The 24,069-nt window shown below is 42.8% G+C and overlaps 1 protein-coding gene across 1 annotated transcript in view; it reads left to right on the forward strand.

Annotated features, from left to right (window-relative positions):
* The window catches only part of minar1 (membrane integral NOTCH2 associated receptor 1), a 63,662-nt gene that overhangs the window by 28,907 nt on the left and 10,686 nt on the right, over positions 1-24,069 (forward strand). The window contains exon 2 of the mRNA XM_048562990.2: positions 111-365. Coding sequence (XP_048418947.1) covers positions 111-365 — 255 coding nt within the window. The remainder of the gene's footprint in view (positions 1-110; positions 366-24,069) is intronic.

Here is a 24,069-nt window from a genome sequence, read left to right on the forward strand (position 1 = left end):
TTGACTTCCTTTCTAAAAAAAAATCAATAGTCCTATTGAATAACTCTCTTTGTTTTCAGTGAGTTGTCTGAACTTCTCATTGGGTTTTAATCCTTTGACGTCTTTTCCAGGTAGATCGACGATACGTCATTTCACAGTCACACAGACCATTAAAGCCAGGGAAAGATTCTCTTCTGATCGAACAAGTCTTTAGCCCTCATGTTTATCCCAATTCCATGAAGTCCCATATGAAGAGTAATCCGCTGTACACCGACCTCCGACTGACAGAAGTTTTGGAGCAAAAACGACCCCAGCCATCGTGGACCATCGAGGAATACAATAGGAATGTTAGTGAGAAGGACAAATCCGCAGTTTTGGATATTCAGGTGAGACTTAGTTTCAGTGTCTTCCCAGGATATCTGGAGTGTTTGTTGTCATTGTTTAATCTCATTTTACACTCTTCTGTCAGTCAGGAAGTAATCATCTTACAACACACAGGGAGACCTGGGTCAGAGTGTTTAACAAATACTGAGAGGCTCCAGGATGAAGCCTGATTTGGGACCCCTTTGAAGAGCCAAGGGGGGGGCTTTTATTTCAGCCCCGTACTGTTCCTGTTCCCCATGTGCTTGAGAAGGTTTTATTTTTAGCTTAAGATGAGCAAGGAACCATTGTTGTCCCTGTCCCAGGAGTGTTTGATGCAGACGGAGCAGACGGGATTTGTTTCATAATTTATTTGTTCTCTTTGATTTTGCTTGGGTTTGTTTTTATTTTGGCCCCCTGTGGTACCTGCCCAAGAGAGGTTGGTGGGGACCGAATCAAGGGAGAGCCATTTTTTGTTCGTTTGTTGATTTATTTTTGTTTTTCTCCAGAGTAATAGGGTCTTTATTTTTGTTTAACAAAGTTAAGGCAGCTTTATTTTCTGCTTTGAAAGCGTGGGGCTTTGTTCTATGTTTCGCCCAGTGCTGCCCTTGTGCCATAGTGTCTGATGGGGGCAGTGTACAGGATTCTCGGTTTTCTTCTGTTTATACGTTTCATTTAAGAGTAGATACAGGAGGGGGCCATTCACCCCCTCAAGTCTGTTCCGATATTCAGTGCAACTGTATCTTCATAACTTCATATCGCTGCCTTACTTGTGGAACCATAAATTCCCTTGTATAACAATAGAATAGAATAGTAATTTAGAATAGAATAGAGATAACAAGGTGTGAAGCTGGATGAACACAGCAGGCCAAGCAGCATCAGAGGAGCAGGAAAGCTGATGGAAGGGTCCAGACCTGAAATGACACCCTTCCTGCTCCTCTGATGCTGCTTGGCCTGCAGTGTTCATCCAGCTCTACACATTGTTATCACAGATTCGCCAGCATCTGCAGTTCCTACTATCTATGAAAGTCCATCTTAGTTAAGTTCACAGTTCTGGGGCTCCTCGGGTTGAGGAAACTCGACACTGAAGCCACTGAAAGGAATCCCGAGCCATTGGACCCACTATGATTCTGAAGAAGTTGCCAAAGCTGCTGCAAGGAATGCCAGGCCGGGCTGGACCCACCAGGCCGCCGAAGACACTGCAGATGCACCTTCAAGGAATCCTGGCCATTTGATCCGGAGCCACTGCATCACCAAAACTGCTGGAGAAGGCCACGGCGGCGTAGGACCAACCAGGGCCTGAACACAGTGGCCACAAGGAGTGGCTGGATTTACCACATCTAACCAATCTATCTAACAAATATCTGTCAGTTCAAATTTCCAATAACCCCACCCCAGCCTTTCTAGTGTTTGGTTTTTATGTATAAAGTTTAAAATCATTTAAACTGCCCATAGAAATTAGATCTAACAGTAAAATCCTAATATCATTCGGGGCGTTTAAGTGGCTACTAGATAGGCATAAGGATGGTAGTATAAGATAGGGGTGGAGGTTAGATAGACCTTAGATTTAGGGTAAAAGTTCAGCACAAAATCGTGGGCCGAAGGGCCTGTACTGTGCTGTATTGTTCTATGTTCTATCCTTGCAGAGAGTTGCTTAGCTTTTGGTATTTGATTTAAACACCCATTCTTTATTTTGATATCAATAATCTCAAGGCTTTCCACTTGCGGTCAATGTTAACTGCAAGAACCATAAACCAAATACAGAAATTACAAATGTATAACTTTTAAAACAATTTGGAATCAGTGCAAATTAACTATGAATTAACATTACATTATACTTAAAATAAAGTGCTAAGTTCATCTTAGTTAATTGCTGCAACGAAGATATATTGTATTGCAACCACAAGCAGCACGATCACTCTTTATTTAAATATGGCACTGCACAGTCATACAGTTCCACAGTGCAGTGTTCTTTGTTCAAGCAGAGTGGCTCTGGAGGCCAATTCAACCACAGCTTTCAGCCAGAGTTTTGTGATACGACAGTCACAACAAGGCAGATGTCTACAAACTCCCCCTTCCATGGGCCATGACAGTCCTGATGAGGTCATTTCCCAGAGTCCCTTTTTAACTGACCTCCCAATAACATCCAGGTTCACACAGTCTGGCCCGAGGTTGCAAACACCCAGCTCTTCCGCGTGCCTGATTTATTGACATTTCACATTAGGATTCAGTGCCTGCTAACGCACTTATATAGTGCTTTCCTAAGATCTCCTGCAATTCTACTTTTATCTTCTTCCTGAAAATCTTCCAGTTTGAAGATCATGGCATTGTGCATTTTTATTTCTTCACGTACATATATAATTTCGAGTTTAAAATGGAGTTCAGGCTGAGATGAGATCAGCCAGGATCATATTAAATAGCGGGGCATGCTCAGGGGGCTAAATTGCCTACTCCTAGTTCTAATATTTTTACATTTATTTTATTCTCTTTATGATCTGCCCTACTTCCACCACCCTGTCATACAGTGCATTCCAGATCCTAACTTACTTTATGATTACACATCACCTTTGGTTCTTTTGCCAGTCTGTGTCCTCTGATGCTTACCTTCTGCCAATCAGTTGCTCCCTTCTACTCCATCCAGACACCTCATGAGTTTTTGAATACCCATATTAATCTCCCAGCCTTCTCTTCCCTAAGGAGAACTGACCCAGCTTCTTCAGTTTATCTACAGAACTGAAGCTGTGAGAGCAGGGAGGCAATTCTGAACTTATACAAGACAAATGTTAGTCTTCAGTTAGAGTATGATATACAGCGTGGACTCCGCACTGTGGGAAGAACATGAACACATTGGAGAGCATGCAGAAGAAACTTACAAAAATAGTTTCAGGGTTGAGAAACTTCAGTTGTGAGGATAGATTAGAGAAGTTAGGACTGTTCTACTTGAAGAGAAGAGGGCTAAGGGGAGATCTGACAAACTGTTCCCACTTGTAAAAGAATTGAGAATGAAAAGAACAGTGTGAAGTGTTTGTGATAATGGGAACTGCAGATGCTGGAGAATCCAAGATAACAAAGTATGGAGCTGGATGAAGACAGCAGGCCAAGCAGCATCTCAGGAGCACAGAAGCTGACATTTCAGGCCTAGACCCTTCATCAGAGAAGGGGATGGGGAGAGGGAACTGGAATAAATAGGGAGAGAGGGGGAGGCGGACCGAAGATGGAGAGAAAAGAAGATAGGTAGTGAGGAGAGTCTAGGTGGGGGGGTAGGGAGGGGATAGGTCAGTCCAGGGAAGACGGACATGTCAAGGAGGTGGGATGAGGTTAGTAGGTAGGAAATGGAGGTGCGGCTTGAGGTGGGAGGAAGGGATGGGTGAGAGGAAGAACAGGTTAGGAAAGCAGAGACAGGCTGGGCTGGTTTTGTGATGCAGTGGGGGGAGGGGATGAGCTGGGCTGGTTTTGTGATGCAGTGGGGGGAGGGGAGAACTGGGCTGTTTTTGGGATGCAGTAGGGGAAGGGGAGATTTTGAAGCTTGTGAAGTCCACGTTGATACCATTGGGCTGCAGGATTCCCAAGCGAAATATGAGTTGCTGTTCCTGCAACCTTCAGGTGGCATCATTGTGGCACTGCAGGAGGCCCATGTAAGTGTAAAGTGTTTCTTCACATTTCACAGCATACAACCATTCTTCCCTCCCCTGGTTTGGCTTTTCTGAATGCAATACCTCGCACAGTTCCTGATTAAATTCAATTTAACACTGCCTTGACCAATCAACTTTGGTAAGATCAACCACATTAGCCAGCAAACTATAGATATATATATTTGAACAATTCATCATGTGCCCCATGAACATCGTAAGGCAACATGAACAAGGCATGTGGCAGCATCATTCACATGTAATGGATTGTGTACACTTAACACAGCAAATTCTCTTCCTTAATGCCATCACCATGTTTCTATTTGTAATCTCTAGCTCCTATGCAATCAAAAAATCAATACTCACTTTCCTGTATGCTATCCACATTCCTCACCAAATCCACGTTCTTCATTTTGCTCACAGGTTACAAGGGACTCCTCCCCATTCTGAGTGACTGGGAGCAGGTAGAATTGTGTTACCCTGTTGAATTGCTCTTCCTGTTATTACACGGTCTCCTTGAAAATCTGAGGCATTAGCAGCCACCCCATAGTGGGTGCGATGCAGCATGTTCACATGAATATGTAGGGCCATGCGTGAAGCAATTATTCCAGTGCAAAATTAGACTCTTCAAGGCACTTCTCTGTAGGAGACAGTGGCACAGTTTTGGGTGAAGAAGGCATTATGTTTGGGTGTAGAGGGCGTTGTATCAGTGTTCAGAGGATGCTGCATTGTGATGTAGAAGGGCAGTAAATGGACATAGAAATATAGAAAGTAGAAGCAAGGGTTGGCCATTCAGCCCTTTGAGCCTGCTCCACCATTTAAGTTGATTATGGTGATCATTCAACTCAGTACCCTGTTCTAACTTTCTCCATATACTTTTCAATCCCTTTAGTCTTAAGTCCTAATTCCTTGAAAACATTCAGCGGTTTGGCCTCAACTACGTTCTGTAGCAGACAGTTGCCAGACTTACCACTCTCTGAATGAAAACATTTCTCCTCATCTCAGTCCTAAATGATCTACCCTGTATCCTTAGACTGTGGCCCCCTGGTGTTGTTACCACAGTCATCAGGAACATCCCTCCAGATTTCACGCTGTCTAGTCCTGTTGGAATTTAATAGGTTTCTCTGAGATCATCCCTCATCCTTCTAAACTCCGTTGAATATAATCCTAACTGATCCAGTTTCTTTCAATGTTAGTCCAGCCATCCCAGGAATCAGTCTTGCAAACCTTCATTGCACTCCCTTTGTAGCTACAGCATCCATCCTCAGATAAGGAGACCCAAACTAGATAGAGTGCTCCTGGTGTGGTCTCACCAAAGCAGTTGCAGCAAGACATTGCTGCTCCCATACCCGAATTCCTGACTATGAAGGCCAACATACCATTCACCTTCAGTGACCGGGGTACAAGGACACCTCTTCCTTTCCCGGCCTATTGCCATTTAGAGAATCTGAATTCCTGCTTTTGCCCCAGATGCAGATAATCTAACCTTTGTCCACATTATACTGCAGCTACCTTGCATTTGCCCATTCACACAGTTTCATAGAATCTCTTCAGGGTGAAAACAGCCCCTTCGGCTCAACAAGCCCACACCGACCATCAGAGCATTCCACCCAGACCCAATCCTCTATAACCCACCTAATCTACTCGTCCCTGAAAACTACAGGCAATTATCATGTCCAATCCACCTAGCCTGCATACCTTTGGACTGTGGGAAGAAACCGGAGCACCCGGAGGAATCCCACGCAGATAGTTGCGCGAGGGGTGGAATTGAACCTGGGTCCCTGGCACTGTGAGGCAGCAGTGCTAACCACTGAGCCACCATGCCGCCTTATTTGTCTTTATCACATTTGTCTTTATCACACTTAAACATCTCTGTATCCTCCTCACAGCTCACCGTCCCACCCAGCCTTGTGTTGACTGTGCTTTGAAGATATTACATTTAGTTCTGTCATCTAAGTCATTAGTATATATTGTAAAGGGTTGGGGTCCAAGCACTGATTGCTGCTGTAGCTTACTAGTCACTGCCTGCTGTTCAGAAAAAGACGAGTTTATTCCTACTCTTTATTTCCAGTCTGCCAATCAGTCAGTACCCATGTCAGCACATAATCCCCAAATCCATGCACATTAAGTTTTCATGTGAGTCTCCTATGTGGGACCTTATCAAAGGCCAATGATCATCCAAGTAAACAACATCCATTAGCTCACCCTTATCCACTCCACTAGTTACATCCTGAAAAAATTCTAGGAGATTTATCAAACTTGATTTCCTCTTCATAGGTGCACGCTGAATCTATCTGATCTGTTTTCTGTGATTCTGTTTTCCAAGTGCTGTACTATTAAATCTTTTATAATGGATCTACCTTTTGCCCAATACCATTGTCGGGCTAACCAGTCTATAATTGCCTGGTTACTTTACACCTTTTTTTTAAATAATGGGGTTACATCAATGACTGTCTTATACTTAGGAACTATTTCCAGAGACAATAGAATCGTGAAAGTTAACTACCAGTCCATCCACTGTTTCTTGAGCCACTTCTTTAAATGCCCTGGAATGTTGATTCTGTGACCTGGGGATTTATTCTTCTTTAATCCCATCAATTTTTCAACCACCGTTTCCCTAACAGTATTGATTTCCTTCAGTTTCTCCCTGTTACGTGACACTGTGTACCCATACATTTCTGGGATGTTATTTCTGTCCAGGTTTGTGAAGAAAAAAACAAATATATATTTAATTGATCTGTGAACTCTTTGTTCCACATCACAAATCTTTTTTCTGACTGTTAGGGATGTATATTTGTCTTTGCTAACCTCTTTTTTTCATCACATACCTATAAAAGCTTTTAAATTAGTTATTATGTTCACCACAAGCTTACTCTTGTACTTTATTTTCCTCTTTTAATCAATCCCTTTGTCTTCCTTTGCTGAAATCTAAAGCACTGGAAAACCTTAGGTCTGCTGTTTGGCCCATTTGTATGTCTCTTACTGGATCTAATACAGTCCTCAATTTCTCTTGTTAGCTGTAGACAGGCCACCTTTCCTGTTTTACTGTTGTGTCGGGCAGGAATGAACAACTTTTGCAGTTCCTGCAAGTACCCTTTAACTGTTTACCATTACCTTTCTATCACGGTCCCTTTAAGTTACATCCCTCAATTTATCATAGCCTTGCCCATGCTTAATACCATTGTAGTTTCCTACATATGACTCCAGACACACAGCAATGTTGTTGTCTCTTAACTGCCTTCTGGGCAATTAAGAATAAGCAATAAATGCTGGCCCAGTCGGCGATGCGTACATTCCCATGAATGATTATAAAAAAAAGTCAAAGTGTAGAGTGCACTGTGTTAAGGAGTAGAGGGTGTGACCAGGGTGTGGAGGGTACTGTGATCAGAGATAATGGGAACTGCAGATGCTGGAGAATCCAATATAACAAAGTGTGTAGCTGGATGAACACAGCAGGCCAAGCAGCATCTCAGGAGCACAAAAGCTGATGTTTCGGGCCTAGAGAAGGGTCTAGGCCCGAAACATCAGCTTTTGTGCTCCTGAGATGCTGCTTGGCCTGCTGTGTTCATCCAGCTGCACACTTTGTTATCGTGGAGGGTACTGTGTTGTGGTAGAGGTGTGGTGTGGAGAGGGATTTACTGTAGAGCACAATTTGCTTGAGGTGTAGAAGACATTTTAGTCAAGGTGTAGAGCACACAGAGTGTGTCAGTGTGCACAGTGTCAAGGTGTAGAGGAGCTTGTGTCAGGATGTAGAGGCCACTGTTTCAGAATGTAGAGGATCCTGTGCTGGGATGCAGTGGACACTGAGATGGGCTATTGAGGTAACAAGGTGTGGAGCTGGAGGAACACAGTAGGCCAAGCAGCATCGGGGAACAGGAAAGCTGACGTTTCGGGCCTAGACCCATCATCAGAAATGGGCTATTGAGGGTTTGTTAATTCGGATAGATGTCATAGCAAGCATTAAGCTGCTGAAAGGAATGTAATGGCTGAGTAAATATTAAATATGAATTGCAACATTTTTGTAATGGTGATTCTTATGTTAGCCTCATACACAAAAGGTCTCAAAATAAGGCTGTGCAGAAAATTTAACGTTTAGTGTAACAAAGTGTGGAGCTGAATGAACACAGCAGGCCAAGCAGCATCTTAGGAACACAAAAGCTGACGTTTTGGGCCTAGACCCATGTCTAGACCCGAAATGTCAGCTTTTGTGCTCCTAAGATGCTGCTTGGCCTGCTGTGTTCGTCCAGCTCCACACTTTGTTATCTCGGATTCTCCAGCATCTGCAGTTCCCGTTATCTCTGATCACAATTTTAACCTCACTATGAAGCGTCTTCCAGGGATGCCTAACCTGAAGAAGTTACCCTCCTCCCTCCGGACCAACCTCACTTTTCTGATGAAGGGCCTAGGCCCGAAACGTCATCTTTTGTGCTCCGAAGATGCTGCTTGGCCTGCTGTGTTCATCCAGCTCCACACTTTGTTATCTTGGATTCTCCAGCATCTGCAGTTCCCATTACCTCTTATCATTTAGTGTGTCTTGTAGTGAAGTGGTAGTGTCTCTATCTGCTGACAGATGGACCAGGTTCAATGCTCCTTGTCCTGGAGACATGTCATAATATGTCTGAAGAGTTTGATTTAAAAAAGATGGAGCAGGTGGGTATACAGGATGTGTTGTATGACTGAGCAGTTGGTCAATAAACTCTAATGACCAGGAAATAGTGACCTGAGTTCTATTTCTTCCACAGGCATAGGTCTGAATGACCTTTGGCAGCAGACAATTGTAACTTAGGACTGAAGATTGGAAATTGAGTTAGTTTTCAGAAAGAAGAGTTTAAATTTGAGTTGAGTTTTTGTTTTTGAGAAGAATGGCTGAAGACAAATGTAAAGTATTGGGTTGTGATTTCCTATCAATGTGCTGAAGCTGAACCGTTTGTTCAAGGTTAAGATGGAATGGTCACATGTTATATCCTTATCAAAGTGAAAACAAGGTATGGCTTTGGCGCTATCATTTCCTGCTAGAAGCAAGATCAGGAGTAATGTATTCTCAGAGCTGGAGCCTCAAGAACTGGATGCTGTGAGGAAGGTTTGGATAATCTACAAAATTGGAAATCCCTTGTTCTGCGCTTACCTCCAAACTTCAAAGCAATGGATAGACTTGTACTAACTGTCAACTTAAGAGTTTACTGTGTTAGATTTTTGGAAAGAATCATATTTTTGAACCAGATGTCTGAAGCCCTAAAAATATTTCTAAGAAAACATTAATACCAGTGGCATCGATGGCACGTCCAGTGCTAACACAAGGAATACAAGAGTCAGCGGTAGCAGCCATGAATGATCATCCAGACAAAGGCAGCAGGAAAACCGTAAAGTTATAACTGTAAAGAGTGAAGTGAGAGATATATTTGGCTATTATAACAGATGACAGGAATTGGGGAACTATAACAAAAGAATGAATACCAGGAATGCCTGGGGTATGTACATCAGGTGTTTTAGACATGATTAAAAATGTAATGAATCATCTTTAAGTGAATAATAATGTTTTTGAAATTACATGTGATGTAGAAGATTCAAAAGGAACAGCTGGTGATACTGATTAGAATTAGAATTAGAGTTATATTTTACTTACGTAGAGGGATACATGAGTACAGTGAAACGTGTACAAAGTTGCCATTTCCAGCACTATCTTGGGTACAAATGTGCCTACGTACAAATTGGTAAAATAAAGAAATAAAGTTAAAAGTTCAGCATTACAGTCCTTCAAAAGCAGAGAAACAGAGAGAGAAAAAAAGCAGACAGAGCAGACTAGTCTAAGCTGAGCTTCAACTCAGACTTGATCACGCAGAGGCAATTGTATAAGTCTCGAGGAGCCGTAGCTCAGTAATGAATATTTAGTGCACTCATTTAAGTGTGCTAGGTTGGACATTGGGAGAACACCCACAGTGTGTGAAATGGATTGGTTAAAATGATACTCAGATTATTTAAATAATGAGGCAGAACTAAGTTTACGGAATTTGCGAATTCTACCTGCTTCAGGTTTGGGGATGGCATCATGAAAACACTAAAAAGAGGAGAGATTCTCTGCAAAATAGCAGGGATAAAGATTGTTATTGGCATAGTCAATGTGTTGAGAAAGCCATCCATGAAGAAGGCTCAAAGGAAGTTTGATGTAGAACATGACAAGATAATTGCTTATGGAAAGTCATTGGATTTCAAATTTACACTATCTCAACATTATAGCATTCCCTCAAAAATCTTAACTTTTCTCATCAAAATGCAAATCAGGTGTTATTTGCATCAGGAGATGGGAGTATGAAGCAAAATAAACTAATTTTCTTAAAACTACATCAGTATCCCATCCATTAGCTTCCAGATTAAAAATCCTACTCAGGGGGATGGGAGTACTTTAAGTTTATAGAACAATTTAGTGATAAATGTGGTGTCTGTAAAAAGAAAGGTGCCACCAAAGCCAAGAGTCAGTCTCCCATTCAGCAGAAACTTCAAACAACTTGTGGCAATGGATTTTTGACTGAATGGTAAAGTTGCCAGAGTCCCATTCTCTCATTAGGGAGAGACAACTGGTGGTGATTTAACCTGAGCGTCACTACCTCTCAGGCAAGGGGAGAAGCTGAGAAGGAGTGTCCTTTATGGTAACTTCAGCTAGTGCAGGAATTGAACCCATGCTGCTGGTATCACAAACCAACTGAGCAAAGCAACCCCCACTTGGGAATATAGGATCGAGAAAAAAAACACATTGTTACCTTGGACAGCATAGACTTGATAAATAGACTGAGACAGTATCTAATAATGAACCAGGGTTAGGGTCAGAAACCATATTTCCAACTCTGGTTGGATAATAAAATACACATATACACTTTGATGACTTCAGCCCTGGGTAGGAACCTCCTGTTTTGAAACTTGCCCAGTAATCCTTGCAGCCAGCAGCAAAGAGAATTACCATTAAAATAACACCCATTTTCACAACAGTTCCAATGTCTAGCAGCACAATCAGGCACTGTGACAGCGACTGTAAAAGTGTAACTATGTGAGGTGTAGATAAGCTGCAGAGCTGGGCTGAGAGGTGGCAAATGGAGTTTAATGCAGACAAGTGTGAGGTGATGCACTTTGGTAGGAGTAACCAGAAGGCAAAGTACAGAGCTAATGGTAAGATTCTTAGTAGTGTAGATGAGCAGAGAGATCTCGGTGTCCATGTACACAGATCCTTGAAAGTTGCCACCCAGGTTGACAGGGCTGTTAAGAAGGCATACAGTGTTTTAGCTTTTATTAATAGAGGGATCGAGTTCCGGAACCAAGAGGTTATGCTGCAGCTGTACAAAACTCTGGTGCGGCCGCACTTGGAGTATTGTGTACAGTTCTGTTCACCGCATTATAAGAAGGATGTGGAAGCTTTGGAAAGGGTGCAGAGGAGATTTACTAGGATGTTGCCTGGTATGGAGAGAGGGTCTTACGAGGAAAGGCTGAGGGACTTGAGGCTGTTTTCATTAGAGAGAAGAAGGTTAAGAGGTGACTTAATTGAGACATATAAAATAATCAGAGGGTTAGATAGGGTGGATAGGGAGAGCCTTTTTCCTAGGATGGTGACGGCGAGCATGAGGGGGCCTAGCTTTATATTGAGGGGTGAAAGATATAGGACAGATGTCAGAGGTAGTTTCTTTACTCAGAGAGTAGTAAGGGAATGGAATGCTTTGCCTGCAACGGTAGTAGATTCGCCAACTTTAGGTACGTTTAAGGCGTCATTGATTAAGCATATGGACATACATGGAATAGTGTAGGTTAGATGGGCTTGAGATCAGTATGACAGGTCGGCACAACATCGAGGGCTGAAGGGCCTGTACTGTGCTGTAATGTTCTATGTTCTATGTTCTATGTGTGTATCGGGCTATAGTGGCAGATGAGTGGAGGGTTAGGGTAAAAGCCAAACACTGTAAATGTTAGAAATCTGAAAGAAGCAGAGAGAATGCTGGAGAAATGCAGTCGCTCTTGCAGCATCTGTGGAGAGAGAAACAGAGTTAATGCTTTGAGACCAGTATGACTTGTTGAGAACTGAAAGATATTAGAAAATGTATTTTTTAGTGTGTAGAGCATGTGTAGAGGCCTAGGGCAAAAAACAAAGGGTTGCTCATGGTGGAGAAGTCAAAAAGGAGGGGCGTAAATGGGCGAAAGACAGATAATGGGTCCTCTCAATTAAGAGCAAGGTAAACAAGTTACAGACAAGACAAGGCTGTTGGGCAGAAAGGGGAAAGAATTTAAGAAAAATGGAGAGTACACATCATCTTGTTAGTTTCTGAAGTTGTGGAATTCAATGTGGCGACTTTGAGACTGTGAAGTGCCTCAGCGGAGAATGAGGTACTATTCCTCAAGCTCGTGTTGTACTTCACTGGAATATTGTAGTAATCTCAGGACAGAAATATTAGCAAGGTGGTATATTAAAATGGGGTGTCAGAGTTTGAGTGCCAAGTGAATGAGGGAGCTAGGGTAGCAGGCAAGTATAGGTCGAGGGCTCAGCTCACTGTGTGTGTGTGTGTGTGTGTGTGTGTGTGTGTGTGTGTGTGTGTGTGTGTGTGTGTGTGTGTGTCTCTGTATTAGGTCCACTGGGGTCAGGATGGATTTGGCATGGGTGAGCAGATGTTGGCTTAAGGAGTGTGGGGACATGGTCATGGTGTTGGGACCAACCTAGTCAAATTGGGAGTTGTGATATTGAGTAAACATGTGGAAGGCGGAGGCTGGGTGGTTGGAGTCAGGTAGAGGGCATGTGTCCATTGAGGCCAAATCAGAAGGTGCCTGGGGTTGGGTGGTGTGTAATTGGAGTTAGCGTGTCAGTTGTGCTCAGTGATTCAGTTTAATAGTTACAAGGAGTTAGAATAGATCTTTGGAATCATAAAATCCCTACGATCCCATCGAGCCCACACCAACCCTCCAAAGACCATCCCACCCAGACCCACCCTATCCGTGTAACACTGCATTTCCCATGGCCATTCCACCTGGACTGCACTGGACTCCATGGACAATTTAGCATGGCCAATCCACCTAACCTGCACATCCTTGAACTGTGAAAGGAAACTGGCGCATCTGGACACGGGGAGAATGTGCAAACGCCACACAGACAGTCGTCCGAGAGTGGTATGGAACCCAGATCCCTGGCACTTTGAGACAGCCGTGTTAACCACAGAGCCACCACACTGCCTTACCAGTCCCTTAGCATTTCCTACATAACTTTTTTTTTATTCATTCAGAGAATGTAAATGTTACTGGCTGGACCAACATTTATTGCACATCCCTAGTTGCCCTTGGAAGCTGGGGGGCAAGCTGCTCATTGAAACTGCAGTCGATTTGATGTAGGGAGACCCATGATGCTGTTCGAGAGGAAGTAACATGAATTTTATCTAGTGACATTGAAGGAACAGTGAAATATTCCCAAGACAGGCTGGTGAGTCAGGTTCTGAGCATCAGTGATGGAGGTTTGTGCCAATTGAGTGGGCTGCTGTGTCCTCCAGATAATCTTAATGAAACAGAATCAATGAGAATCTTTGACGCTTCAACTAGCGACCAGACTGAGGATAATGAAGAGAATTTACTCATGATGAATTTAGGGATATACGTGAAAATGTGAACATTGTGCCTTTAAACGGCAACAGAAAATCCCTTTAGGAATGATGCCTGTGAAAGAAATGACACGGTAATTTCATAGAATGCTTCACAAAATTCCAGGAGGTCAACCAAAGTGTAAATTAACATTTGCCTTGCCACAGGCACTGCAGATGGTTTAGGCTAGAGTCCATGTCAGTTGTCTTTTGGAAAAAAAATCAATAAATTCATTGATAATAAATGATATTTCTCCAGCTTCAGAAAGGATTATCATTACCTCCACTTTTTGTGGGCACTTAGATGCTCTGCATAAAGGGAGACTGAGATTTCAGAGAAGGACAGGAAGAGTGGGAAGGTCTAGGGAAGATTAAAGGTTGTGATGGAAAACAATAATGGTTTTGGTTTTCGTCAAAACAAGGCTATTTACCCGAGGAACCCACAACCGAAAGTAGGGACCAAAGCGATTATACGTCAGAAGCAATCAGGGAATGGAAGAATGCCAACATTATGGGGAGACCTGGGAATAGCACCAGTAAATATCAATGTTGGTGAAATGTACAAGCTGAGGGATAGGAGGCAAGATCAGAGGACTGGCAAAATAAAGTAAAGATGTGAAAGAAATGCAGAAAGTGTTGGAGAATTTCAGCAGATCTGGATGCATCCATCAAGAGAGAAACAGAGTTAATTTTTCAAGTCTGGAATGGAATGATGTAGAAGGTCAGAAAATGTCGTACAAATTCTGAAAGTAGAACTGTAAGTGACCAGGTAAAAATTGATGTGGAAATGATCACAAATTTGCACAAGAAATTCAGGTCATAGGAGAGGGGAATCTTATGATAATACTCCAGAGTTAGGTAGAAGGGTGAGCGTCAATCATTGTTCAACAAGGACGATGGAACAGGCACGAACAATTGAGAGATTTAGTGGCTACTGACAACTTAGATGTGACTTGATGTAAGATGCCAAACTAAAACAATTGGGAAGCAGAGAAGAATTTGATGTACACATTGTTGTAGACAGTAAATAGTCAACCTTATCAGATAGCTAAATATACACAAAGCATCCCTGTTCAGACAGATAAGGCTAAAGCTGGGATTGTGGCTCAACATACCAAAAATCTTCTTGGCTGTTTTAGCAACAGGCTCTTGGGAATGTAAGTCAATCAATATACAAGCTGCATTTTTGCAGGGTGAAAAATTTCAGCAGGAAGTATTTTTGAGAACACCAAATGATACAAAATATATAGAAAGGCAGCTGTGGAAATTAAGTAGGTGTGTTTATGGGTTGAATGATACAGCAAGGGTTAGGTGTTTCTGGTTAGATCAGACCTACTGAAAGTAAGTGTAGTGATTGTGATAACGTCAGCCAAGTGACCTCAAAGAATATGAGTTCTCTGATTGGGCCTGTTTAACTGGTCCAATCAGGGAGCATTGGCTGACAGATAGAGGAGTGTCAGACATTCTGACACACTGAGAGCTGGCTCCAAGGGAACCAGACCAGTGTCAAGGGCATTCCATATGTAAATAAAGGATGACTTGGTGATAGGATACCGGTTTTGTAGCGTTATTTCTGTGGGTGACGAGAGTAAAGCATGTTCCTGAGGAAACTTGTTCTCAACTGTTGTCTTTGAGTTGGATATGTATTTCTGCTATCATGATTTCATTTGGGAAGCAATCCCACGATTCTGTAAGGCCTTCCTCAAGCTGCGTTCAGAGATGGGGTGCTGGACGGCCATTTAACCAGGTGGGAGGGTTGGGGTTACCACTGCCTTCTTGCCTCAGTCCCAATTATGTCCCTTGGGAAGATTTGTTCAATTGATACTCTGAAGTGGGTAATCAGTGTTCGGTTACAGGTCACATTGCAACCTACCCACATTAAACCAAAGTCTGTTGCTGGATTTGCCAAGCAGCTTCATTGTTAGTCAAGCAGTATCTAATGGAGGGACCAAAAATTAGGAAAAGGCAAAATTGTCTTGGCTGCCAACTTACCCATGTACCTCTCTCCAATGACTCCATATCCCAAGAACACTATGACCCTTAATGACCTACAGTCTTGGTCCTTGGTGATTCTGGACCTCTAATAGCTAAATAACCAGTACTATTGTTGTTCCTGATTGAATATTGCACAGCAACAATCTCTTATTGGCAGAAAATCTCAGGGAATTTGACTCTTGCCGCTCTGGTCATTGATTCCTATGAAAGGTTATACATTGCTCTTGCTGCTTATCCAATAAGTTGGCAAATTCCTGTTGCTTGGATTCAATTCTGTCCATGGTTGCAAGGTGACCAGGACTAGAAATAAATATGCCAAGACATACAATATTTCCAAAAGACAGAATGGCATAGGAAAGCAGGTGTCCCTAATACTGAGGATGACACAGGGGCATTAGTGATGAAGGATCTTGACTCAAAACATTATGAATTAGTATATGGAGAAGAATAGAAAACACAATAGTCAGAAAAACTGTGGCAGGAGTGGCATTTAGAAGAGTTGTGTATTAATACTGTTGGACAAAGCATTAAGCAAGAAATTACTGAGTCATGTAACAAAAACAGTGTAATAATTGTTGAGCTAAATTCTGGAGAGGAGTTTTGAAATGTCAACTCTGTTTCTCTCTCCAGTTGCTGCCAGATCTGCTGAGCTTCTCCAGCATTCTTTGAGTTAGAATCAGAGTCATGGAGGTCACAGCACAGACAAAAGCCCTTCAGTCTATTGAGTCTGTGCTGGTCTAAACAAGCACATGTTCTATCAACTATCCTAATGCCATTTTCCAGCAGTTGGCCCATAGCTTTGTAAGCCTTGGTGTTGCAAGTGCACTTCTAAATGCTTCTTAAATATTACAAGAGCTTCTGCCTTTATCACCCCTACAGGTGGCAAGTTTCAGATTCCCAACATCTCACCTGTCCTCTAAACCTCTTGCCCCTTAGCATCAGTCTGTACCACCCAGTCATTGATCCCTTCACTAAAGGGAAAAAAAAGTCCTTCGTGTCTACCCTATCTATGTCCCTCATAATTTTATACAGATCAGTTGTGTCCTCCCTCAGGCTCTTCTGCTCCAAGGAAAACAAAACTCTTCAACCCAGGCAATAGCTTAGTAAATTTCTTCTGCACCCTTTCCCGTGTAATTATATCCCACCGATAATGTGGATTTCAGAATTGCACACAATACTCTATCTGTGACCTAGACAGTGTTTTGTGCATTTCGCTTTGTAACTCTATGCGTGGGCTTAGTAAAGGCAAGTATTTCAAATGCTTTTTTAACCATTTTAACCACCTGCCCTGATACCTTAAAGGAGTGGTGTACATGTACACCAAATCCTTCTAATCTCGGACCCTACCAGCCTCTTGCCATTCATCCTGAAATCCCTTATCTTGTTTGTCCTGCCCAAGTGCATCACCTTACACTTATCTAGATTGAAAACCATTTACCACTGACCAGACCATCTGACTTGCTTTTTTACATCTTTACTGTCCTTACTCCTCACTACATACCATCCCAAAGCAATTTTCAGATCATCTGCAAACTTATTGATTCAGATTGCAGTAAATAATTCACCTCCTGACTCCCCTGAGCCTGTCCACCAACTACAAATCAGGAATGGTGATGGGATACTGTTCATTTGCCTGGATGAGTACAGCTCCAACAAAATGCATGGCAGCAACTCATCAAGGGCCCTTCAACTGAATCTTCTAAATCCACAACCACTTCCATCCGGAAAGCCAAGAGCAGCAAATGCACGGGAACATTACTACCTACAAGTTCCCCTCCAAGCATCTCACCATCCTGACTTAGAAATATATCGCAGGGTCAAAATCCTGGCGTTCTTTCCCTAGTGGCATTCCTACATTCCTATTGACTGCAGTGATTGATGAAATCAGCTCATCACCACTTTCTCAAGGCAGGTTAGCAATAGGCAATAAATGCTGGGTTGGTCAGGGATGTCCACATCCCATGAACAAATAAGCAAAAAAAATTCAATTTCTTAAAGGATAATATTTGACCAGCTTAATAATAGAAAAATACTATGGATGCTGGAAATTTGAAATAAAAGCAGAAGTGCTGGACAAACTCAACAGGACAGGTGGCATTTGTGGAGAGAGAAAAACAGGGTTAACATTTTGAGAGATGGTAGGAAATGCAGATGCTGAAAAAAACAGAGATAACAAGGTGTAGAGCTGGATGAACACAGCAGGCCAAGTAGCATCAGAGGAGCAGGAAAGCTCACGCTTCAGGTCGAGATACTTCTTCAGAAAAAGGATCTAGACCCGGAGTGTCAGCTTTCCTGCTCCTCTGATGCTGCTTGGCCTGCTGTGTTCATCCAGCTCTACAACTTGTTATCTCTAAACATTTTGAGTTCAGTATGACTCTTTTTCAGAACTCAGTTCCTGGTCATATTGGTCATTAAGGGCACTGCTGGGCTAAAATGGCTGTTGTGATCAGCTGTTCAGCCCAGTCAATCTACATGGGATACATGAGACTAACTGCCTCTCAATTAGTATTTTAATCAGGAAGCTCTGAAACTCAGAGAGGCAGGACATTGCAACTTCTGTTTATATCGCAATTGCATGATAACTTCACATAATAAGAGGTAACGTATACCTGTAAGTGTTTGGTTTGAAAAGAAAGTGGAGCAAGATGGGGACTATACAAATAAAGCTGCTTGAGTAGATTGCTTTGAACAACAAGATAGAAAAGGCAACATGCATTGAATACAAGGATACAGAAAGGTCCTCTCTCTCTCTCTGCTCTCTCTCTCTCTCTCACACTCACTCACTCACTCTCTCTCAACCTTAATCTTAAACAATCAGCCAAAAGGAAACCTGGAAAAACTCTGTTTACGTGGAAATCAAGCATATTGGAAAAACTTTGCCATTCCTGAGGAAGCGCACTGTTCTAATGCAAACACTCTAAGAGCCTGTATACAGATTGATCTTATCTTCCTGCCTGTGCTAAATACTCCTTCCCCCCTAAGATTTGCAAGTTTTGTGTGTGTAATTGTCATCACGTTCTGTTAGAACATAGAACATTACAGTGCAGTACAGGCCCTTCGTCCCTCGATGTTGCGCCAACCTGTGAAACCAAACTGAAACCCATCTAACCTGTACTATTCCATTATTATCCATATGTTTATCCAATGACCATTTAAATGCCCTTAAACTTGGTGAGTCTACTACTGTTGCAAGCAGGGCATTCCACACCCTAATATTCTCTGAGTAAAGAACCTACCTCTGACATCTATCCTATATCTGTCACCCCTCAATTTAAAGCTATGTCGCCTCATGCGAGCCATCACCATCCAAGGAAAAAGGCTCTCACTGTCCACCCTATCCAGTCCTCTGATCATCTCTGTCTCTTTTAAGTCGCCTTTTAACTTTCTTCTCTCTAACGAAAACAGCCTCAAGTCCCTCAGTCTTTCCTCATAAGACCTTCCCTCCATACCAGGCAACATCCTGGTAAAGGGGGAGATAATGGGAACTGCAGATGCTGGAGAATCCAAGATAATAAAATGTGAGGCTGGATGAACACAGCAGGCCAAGCAGCATCTCAGGAGCACAACATCCTGGTAAATCTCCTCTGTACCCTTTCCAATGCTTCCACACCCTTCCTGATATGCGGTGACCAGAACTGTACACAACACTCCCAAGTGTGGCCGCACCAGAGTTTTGAACAGCTGCAAGTTGACCTCATGGCTCTGAAACTTAATCCCTCTACCAATAGAACCTAACTCACCATACGCCTTCTTAACAACCCTATCAACCTGGGTGGCAACTTTCAGGAATCTAAACACATGGACACGGAGATCTCTCTGCTCATCCACACTACCAAGAATCTTACCATTAGCCCAGGACTCTGTATTCCTGTTACTCCTTCCAAAGTGAATCACCTCACACTTTTCTGCACTAAACTCCATTTGCCACCTCTCAGCCCAGCTCTGCAGCTTACATATGTCCCTCTGTAACCTGCAACATCCTATCGCACAATCCACAATTCCAACAACTTTACTGTCATCCTCAAATTTACTAACCCATCCTTCTCCGCCCTCATCCAGGTCATTCATGAAAATGACAAACAGCAGTGGCCCCAAAACAGATCCTTGTGGTACACCACTAGTAACTGAACTCCAGGATGAACATTTCCCATCAACCACCACCCTCTGCCTTCTTACAGCAATCCAATTTCTGATCCAAACTGCTAAATCACCCTCAATCCCATGACTCTGTATTTTATGCAATAGTCTACCGTGGGGAACCTTATCAAACGCTTTACTGAAATCCGTATACACCACATCAACCGCATTACCCTCATCCACCAGTTTGATCACCTTCTCAAAGAACTCAATAAGGTTTGTGAGGCACGACCTACCCTTCACAAAACTGTGTTGACTATCCCTAATCAAATTATTCCTTTCGAGATGGTTATACATCCTATCTCTTCTAATCCTCTCCAACACTTTAACCACAACCGAAGTAAGGCGCACTGGTCTATAATTACCAGAGTTGTCTCTACTCCCCTTCTTGAACAAGGGGACAACATTTGCAATCCTCCAATCTTCTAGCACTATTCCTGTAGACAATGACAACATTAAGATCAAAGCCAAAGGTTCTGTAATCTCCTCCCTCGCTTCCCAGAGAATCTTAGGATAAATCCCATCCAGCCCAGGGGACTTATCTATTTTCACACTTTCCAGAATTGCTAATACCTCCACCTTACAAACCTCAATCCTGCCTAGTCTAATAGCCTGTACCTCAGTATTCTCCTTGAAACAACATTGTCATTTTCCTGTGTGAATACTGATGAAAAATATTCATTTAGTGCCTCTCCTATCTCTTTGGACTTCACGCACAAATTCCCATTACTGTCCTTGACTGGGCCTAATCTTACACTAGTCATTCTTTTATTCCTGACATACTTATAGAAAGCTTTAGGGTTTTCCTTGATCCTACCTGCCAAAGATTTCTCATGTCCCCTCCTGGTTCTTCTTAGCTCTGCATTAGGTCCTTCCTAATTACAGGCTAACCTGTAATTCTCAAGTGCCCTAACTGAGCCTTCGCACCTCATCTTTACATAAACCTCCTTCTTCCTCTTGACAAGAGACTCAACTTCTTTAGTATACCATGGTTTCCTCGCTCGACCACTCCCTCCCTGCCTGACAGGTACACACTTATCAAGGACATGCGATAGCTGTTCATTGAATAAGCTCCACATTTCAATTTTGCCCAGCCCCTGCAGTTTCCTTCCCCATCCTGTGCATCCTAAATCTTGCCTAATCACCTCATAATTGCCTGTCCCCCAGCTATAACTCTTGCCCTGCGGTATACTCCTATCCCTTTCCATCGCTAAAGTAAATGTAAACGAACTGTGGTCACTATCACCAAAGTGCTCACCTACCTCCAGACTTAACACCTGGCCTGGTTCATTACCCAATACCAAATGCAATTTGAGCAATAAAACCCACCTTCAAATATAAGACTTTGGTTTGGCCACATTTAGAGTACTGTATACAGTTCTGGTTGCCACATTACCAAAAGGATGTGGATGCTTTGGAGAGGGTGCAGAGGAGGATCACCAGGATGTTGCCTGGTATGGAGTGTGCTGGCTATGAAGAAAGGTTGAGTAGGTTAGGATTATTTTCAATAGAAAGATGGAGATTGATGGGGGACCTGATTGAAGTCTACAAAATCATGAGGGGTATAGACAGGGTGGATAGCAAAAAGCTTTTTCCCAGAGTGGGGGACTCAATTACTAGGGGTCATGAGTTCAAAGTGAGAGGAGGATACTTTAAGGCAGATATGCGTGGAAAGTTCTTTACACAGAGGGTGGTGGGTGCCTGGAGTGCATTGCCAGCAGAGGTGGTAGATGCAGACACGTTAGCAACTTTCAAGATCTATCTGGACACGTACATGGATGTGCAGGGAGCAAATGGACACAGACCCTTAGAAAATAGGTGACAGGTTTAGACAGAGGATCTCAATCGGCGCAGGCTTGGAGGGCCGAAGGGCCTGTTCCTGTGCTGTAATTTTCTTTGTTCTTTATTCTTTGTTCTTTCCCTTAAGAAAACTTTGAATGGGGTTCTTCTTCGTTTGTGACCTGACTAAATGAGTTTAATTGAAGTTGCATGGAGATAGCCACCTGATACCTTTTTATTCATTCTCTATTTGCTGTGATTGACTAGGAAGGTGAGACGGGAGCCATGGCCCCTCGTTACCTGATTGTTACTCTTTGCTAATGTGAACTACTTTTCCTCATTTTTTACTTCCTCGATTACACTCTATTTTCTGATATGAAACTTGAGTCTTTTGGTGTGAAGATGGTTCCAAAATATTGTTCAATGACTTGACATTCCTCCTTCCCCATGACAGTTCCTCCTGCCTCTGCTTCTTAGGGACCAATGTTTATTTTAGTTACTATCTTCCAATTTATATATTTGTAAAAGCTAGTTTATCCTCTAACTTCTACCTTTTCATCAGCTTCTTTAGTAGACATTTGCTTATCCCTAAACCCTCAGATCCAAAAGTAGTATGTGTGAGAATGTATGCCTCTTCTTCCAATTTAGTACTGACCTTGACTCCTTGAGTGAGACATGAATAAATCGTTCTTTCTAAGCTTTTATTTCACAATCAAATGTATTTTGGTTGAGCATTTTGAACTGTTTCTTAACTGTTTCCATATTTTATTTACAACCGTGCCTGGTCTATTTGCTCAATTAACCTTAGTCAGTTCTCCTCTCATATGTATTGCTTTGATATCTTCCATCACGACAAATGACTGGGAATAGACTGATGGGGCACTTGGGGTTGGATTTGTCCTGATGTTCATGTACAGGACGTGCCTGGGCAAGTTTCCACATTGTTGAGTAAATGTTTTAGCTGCACTGGAGCAACTTGGCTCAATAGCAGCTAGTTCTGGGAGCACAGGCCTTCAATGCTTCAGGGCCTATAGACTTTGCAGCATGACGTGTCTTCACCCTTTTTTTTTAATATGACATGGACTTAATCAAATTGGCTTAATGACGAGATAACAAGGTGGAGAGCTGGATGAACACAGCAGGCCAAGCAGCATCAGAGGAGCAGGAAGGCTGACTTTTTGGGACTTGACCCTTCTTCAGAAATGATGGGCATCTGTTGCGGTACTTTCTAGATTAGCACTCCTGCTACCTTGTAGTATTTGCCATCTCTGCCATCACATTTGGTGTTGGGAAAGGGATTTTTGAGGGCTTTTGCTGCCACCAATCCATTTTGGGCTTTGCTTTGTCTAGAGATGAGCGATAGAGGATGCACTGCCCTGTTTGGTTTTGACTATCTCGATGTCAAGATCACCTCACCGTATCTTGTACCCATTTCTTACTAAGCAGCAGTGAGTTCCCAATTGACAGTCATAATTATTTGCTAAACTCATTCCTAACAACCCATTTTGCCCTATGTGCCAATCTTACCAAGCTCATCATTCTAACTAGTCAACTAGGAAACCAGAATGGGTTCTTGGTGCATTCAACTCACTACTTGATTCAAAAGAACCATATGTTGGAGACGAGGCATCTATTTCTGGTTATTAGTTCAGGGCCTGTTTGGGGCAATGCAGTGATGATGCTCTGCTGATTAGAAATAAGGTGCTGAATGATGGCCAGCCTGCCACCTTCTTGATGTTTTCTGCCTTATTGTGGGCTGTCTTCCTCATGGAATGTGAAGGAAAGAGGAGTTACAGGAGACAAAAGCAGGTGGCACAACCAACGGCCTAGGCCCAAAACGTCAGCTTTCCTGCCCCTCTGATGCTGCTTGGCCTGCTGTGTGCATCCAGCTCTACACCTTGTTATCTCAGCTACTATTATTGATGCAGGTGGGGAGATTTACTGTGAGAGTGAGTAGGCAGAGCAGGAGGCATGCAGGTTTAGTGGTGTCAAAGTTTGGGGTGGTTGAGGGTGAGTGGAGAAGATGATGAAAGCAGTAGTGAATGCAGTAGAACATGGGTTGCGGTGGGAGGTGGGTACAATGACAGAGATAGAATAAGTGTGAGATATTGGAGAGAAATGACACTTGCTATAGCGCAGTGGAGAAGGATATTAGCCTCCTTCCTACAGGGGTGGGTAGTCCTCCAGACAACTGACACTGCCCTATCCTGGGTGGTAACCGCAGACCTGGCATGGTCCTGTGTCATGCTCTCCACTATTGTTCATGGGGGAAAACAAAGTGTACCATTCCATCCATCAGGAGCTCCAGGTCCATGCCCACAAAGTAGGGCACTGATCTCCCCCTGCCTGCCATATCTGGGGAAAATATCAGGAATTGTGTTGATTCCAGGATATCCGGTAAGAATTGTTTTAGAAACGGTGCGTGATAAGATAGGGCAGAAATCAAATGTCTCATCATGACTGAAATGCGAGTGAAGTCGGTGTGTTTGGTGAGGTACTGTGAGTAATGCAGCCCTCAGAGCCAAAATCTTCCCATAAATCAACTTGACATGCATTTATCCAAAAAAAATTATCCAAGATTCAGCACCTTGTCT

Source organism: Stegostoma tigrinum, chromosome 33 (genome assembly GCF_030684315.1).
Source record: "Stegostoma tigrinum isolate sSteTig4 chromosome 33, sSteTig4.hap1, whole genome shotgun sequence".
In the NCBI taxonomy this organism is placed as follows: domain Eukaryota; kingdom Metazoa; phylum Chordata; class Chondrichthyes; order Orectolobiformes; family Stegostomatidae; genus Stegostoma; species Stegostoma tigrinum.